The 4,625-nt window shown below is 43.9% G+C and overlaps 1 protein-coding gene across 1 annotated transcript; it reads right to left on the bottom strand.

Moving 5' to 3' along the window:
• Positions 1-1,384: 1,384 nt before the first annotated feature.
• LOC135621939 (wall-associated receptor kinase 5-like) lies at positions 1,385-4,075 on the bottom strand. The gene is made up of 3 exons (XM_065123570.1): positions 3,104-4,075; positions 2,869-3,027; positions 1,385-2,686 (listed from the first exon to the last, which is right to left on the bottom strand). Exons 1-3 carry the CDS (start codon positions 3,987-3,989, stop codon positions 1,545-1,547), a joined length of 2,187 nt encoding a protein of 728 aa, XP_064979642.1. The 5' UTR covers positions 3,990-4,075; the 3' UTR covers positions 1,385-1,544.
• Between the last annotated feature and the right edge of the window lie 550 nt (positions 4,076-4,625).

Raw genomic sequence — 4,625 nt, 5'->3', positions numbered from 1 at the left:
TCGCGGTTGAAAACTTACTTGGGATGTTTTTAGTTATGTAGTTCACATGTAATTAGGATTAGGATTAAAAGATAATCCTATATCTTGGTTAGGGGCCAACTGGGCCAAAATTAGACTTGGTTTGGGCTAAATTTAAAGCCTAACCAATGAACCGAAGGGTCTGGCGGTGGCACCGCCTAGCACCCGAGAGCCAAGCGGTGGCACCGCTTAGCTGAGTGATGGCACCGCCACTGATAGGCGGTGGCACCGCCAGCATCGGGAACCAAAGAGAATTCAAATTTTGGAGCCCAAATTTGAATCCTCTTGAGGCCTATAAATACCCCTCAATTCTCAGTTGAGATTACAACTTTTTGAGAAGCAATTGATTGAGAGAAAGGTCTTAGAAAAATCTTAGCAAGTCTTGTTTTCAATTTGCTAGAGTGTTCACCTCCTTTCTTGCTGAAAATTTGTAAGAGTGTGAACCGCTTGTAAAAGGTTGTAAGAGGGGTATTTGCCCTTCCCCTTCAAGATATTTGCTAGTGGAAGGTAGGAGCATCATCGAAGAGGGCCTCGCAAGTGGATGTAGGTCATTTGACCGAACCACTTTAAATTCGGCATGATCTCTGGTTTGCATTTTCTTATTGCTATTTATATTACTGCAAACTTTCTTACGTGCTTTATTTTCTCATTACCTTTGCTGCATATCTTTACGAACATGCGTTCAAGTTAAGCTTTTCAAGTTCGATTGTTATCGTATCAAAAGATTTGTAGAAACCAAAGTTTTAATCCGCTGCACTAATACACCCCCCCCTCTTAGTGTCGCTTCGATCCTAACAGAGGTGACACCGTCGTGGCACAATCTTCGAGATTATGTTAGGCGGTGGTATCGTCGGTTTGGGCGGTGGTACCATCCAGACACAACCTCCGAGAGGCTGCAGGCGATGGTACCGCCCAATGTCAGGTGGTGGTACTGCCCATTGTAGTGTCAGTGTCAGACTAACACTGGCAGTGGTATCGCCCATACTTAGAAAACCCGGGATAGAAAAGTTTTAGGCTCTAAGTTTGAATCAACTTGAGGCCTATAAATACCCCTCTCATCCCTGGTTAAGGACATAAGCAAAGAGAATTCAAAAGTGAGAAAACGCTACTACAATCTCTTTAGAAATTCCGTCCTCTACTCTAAGTTTAGAATTCTGTAAGAGATGAGTGAGTGGTTATAAGGGTTATCTCTTAAACCCGTGAAAAGGAGAAGAGGGGTGTAAGAAGGAGGTTGATCTCTCGCAAATTAAAGGAAGATCGATAGTGGATACCGATGACTTCGACGGAAGAGGAATCGGAGGAGTGAATGTAGGTCACGACAACCGAACCACTATAAAATTGGTGTGTTCTCTGGTTTACATTTATATTGTTTCCATTTGCTACTGCAAATCATTTTACTTGCTTACTGTCTTCGATACATTTACGAACACGCTTTCAAGTTAAGCACTTCTGAGATCGATTTTGAGACACATTGGAAACCAACACGAAGACGCAAGTGCAAAAGAATGCTAAACAGGACTAGGTCTTCAAGATCCCATCCCTTGCATCAGTGTTCTATCGAAACTGTGGTAGATAGAAGAATCCGGTATAAGATACCCTGTGTCTATTTCATCCGTGTAAAGTTCTCCCCTCTGTTGCTGCCGGATTCGTATAAACTTCCGTAGCTTCTCCGCCACCCGCTTCATGTCTGGTCTCTCATCCCTTCGACGACGAAGACACTGAAGTGCAAGCTCGACGACCTTCTCCAGCAAAACCATTCCTCCTTCACGCACAAACTGCTCATCCAAAATGCGAAGAAGCTCCTTCCTGCTCATCGATGCCAACTCGCGCACACCAGAAGCATCATCCAAGACTGCCTTCTTCCTGGTGACTAGTTCCAGGAGGACGACTCCAAAGCTGTATACATCAGTTTTTGCAGTCAGGCGCCTTGTTTCCATGAAATCAGGGTCTACATAGCCAATAGTTCCTTGCACAAAGCTCACAGTCTGAGTTCTATCTGTTAGCAGCAGTGTCGACGCTCCAAAATCCGACACCTTCGCCATCAATTTGTCATCCAGGAGTATGTTGCTGGGCTTCACGTCCCCGTGAATGATTGCACGAGATGTTGATGAATGCAAATAAGCAAGCGCTTCTGCGGATTCCACTGCGATCTTGAGAACAACGTCCAAGGGGACCGATGGGTTAGGATCTCTTTTATGAATGAAGTGGGAGAGGGTACCGTTGGGAACGAATTCATAGACCAGCAATGGAATCTTCTCCTCCAAACAACATCCAAAGAGTCTCACCACGTTCCTGTGGTTGATCTGTGTCAGAATCTTTAACTCGTTCAAGAACTCCTTCTGTCGTACCTCCATGGCTTCTCCATTCTGTGCCTCGATGGTCAGCAGAGTCTTCTTGATAGCCACCTTTCGTCGGTCCTCCAGAACTCCTCTGTAAACCACACCGTGGCCTCCGCGTCCAAGTACTCTGCTGTAGTGGAAGTTGTCCGTTGCCCGCTGTAGATCTTGCAGTGTAAACACAGTCAATGTGTCCATTTGCATTGACAGTATCCTCCCGTTCGATATCTCTTTCAAAAGCTTCTCCTTTTCCCGTGCGTGCCTCCTCTTTGAACGTGTTATAAGCATTGCAGAAATGAGAGCCAGCGTCGCGAACAAGGCAGAAGAGACACCTATATTGAGCAAAGCGAATTGTTAGTCAATGGTGAAGAGACGTAAGATGAGAACACAAAGAAATATTTTCTTAGACGACAGGTTGAGTGAGCCAGACCATTGAATGAACAGAAAAAAAATTACGAAATCTTTATCATCATCTCAAAGTCGTGTGGAAATAACATAGAGATCAAAGAATTACCTATGACAACCTTCGTAACAAATAGGCTGCTGAGGACACATGGTCCATTAAATGGGTCACCACGCTTGCCAGGTGGGCAAGTGCAATGGTAGCTTCCTGGGAGATTACTGCAGACTCCATAGCAAGGATACTTCTCCGGTAGCTTACACTCATCGATATCTACCAAAGGAAGAATTAGTTCTCAAACTTAAGCGAGTTTCACAAAACCTATTAGGAGTCATCAACAAGATCTAACCTTGGCATCCATCGACAAGATAGGGGTTGCCTTGGTGTCCTTGTGAGCAATTACAAAGGTAGCCTGCACCACTCCTGGCCTTCGTGCACACACTGTTTTGACTTCGGCATGCATAATTATCAGAGCCCTTCGCCTCCTCGCATGTTGCAGCATCTCTGACTGCCCAATCCAGCCACAGCGGCATGGATTTGTTTGTGTCCATGGTTAAATCGGTGGCGCTAAATGAGTAGTAGTCTTGATCAACAATGAAAACGTAGCTACATGGACTAAAGCTCAAAAAATATTGATGGGAATATGCAGTGAAAGAGAAGGAAGTGTCACTGAGGCCTGACGGGATGCTGGTTTGGCAGCATCCTATGCCATTGCAAACCCCATTGATGACTTTGCTTGTATCTTCGCAGTACGATAAGCAACCAGTATAGTAGACATAGGGATACGGGCCGTCGGCCGTCTGCTGGCTTTGTAGATATGCCATTGAGTTGCAACCGATGAGAGTGAACTTGTTGCGGTCGTCGGAGATCTTGTACACTCCATTGACAGCGAAGCTTTTGGATGGTATGTTGGAGTTGGTGCTCACCACGGCGGTCTCGTTGTAGCACTCCCAACTTACTTGAGCCTTCACGCGAGACTGGCCGTGGAGCAGCGAGATCTCGGTCATCTCGATGTCGCTTGTGCCGAGGAAAGCTTTGGGGGAGTTGCCATCCGAGCGGTCGCATGTGATGGCGAATCCAACTCTGTAGCAACCTGGCTCGATGCCGAAAGGATACTGGACAAGCACTTGGCCGCACTTGTCCGAGCAGTTTGAGGTTTCTGCATTCGTCGCTGCTGCTGCAGCTGCTGCAAGTGTCAGCAGCATCCGAAGAACTGCTTCTCTTGGTCTTCTCATCAGATGGACGGATTCAAACAGAGATTTAGCCTGGTGAAGAATGAATGGAGATCCTTTCTGTGTTAATAAAGAGGCACGACGGAGTTTTGGAGCTTCGGAGAATGCTATTTCTTCTCCGTGATCTCACTGATCGTCCTCGTTGACTGCAGAAGTCAATTCATCCACGTGGATAAGAAGGCGTTAGAAATCGGTCCTGATTTCACATTATCTGATGCCTTCGCAAAGCTCGTAACTGTTGCAGTTTTGTTATTGGCGTCATTGTTATTATTATTTGTAAATATAACTAAAATTACTTAGATATCCTTTAACTTAAGTCTTTTTTAATTATTTATTTAATAGTATATTTATGTCAAATTTGATATTAAAAGATTTAACTTGAGAAAGAAAATGATCGTTTATTTTAAATATAATTAAGATTACTTAAATATGTTTAATTTAAAATTTTTTATTATTTGATATTAGCGTCTATCATGCAATCACTTCTTTCTTGTGGCTACACTCTTTTCCTCCTACCACTTTTGTGGTTACCCTTCTCATTTTCATCCTATCATAATTCTTTCTTCATAATTTTATTTTATTTATTAATATATCTTATCTAGTTAGTTAGGATCATTTAATTTTTCAATCTGACCTCTT

Source organism: Musa acuminata, chromosome BXJ2-9, assembly GCF_036884655.1.
Source record: "Musa acuminata AAA Group cultivar baxijiao chromosome BXJ2-9, Cavendish_Baxijiao_AAA, whole genome shotgun sequence".
Taxonomy (NCBI): Eukaryota; Viridiplantae; Streptophyta; class Magnoliopsida; order Zingiberales; family Musaceae; genus Musa; species Musa acuminata.
The sequence above is the reverse complement of the archived record's forward strand: the minus strand, read 5'-3'. Positions and strand labels throughout refer to the sequence as shown.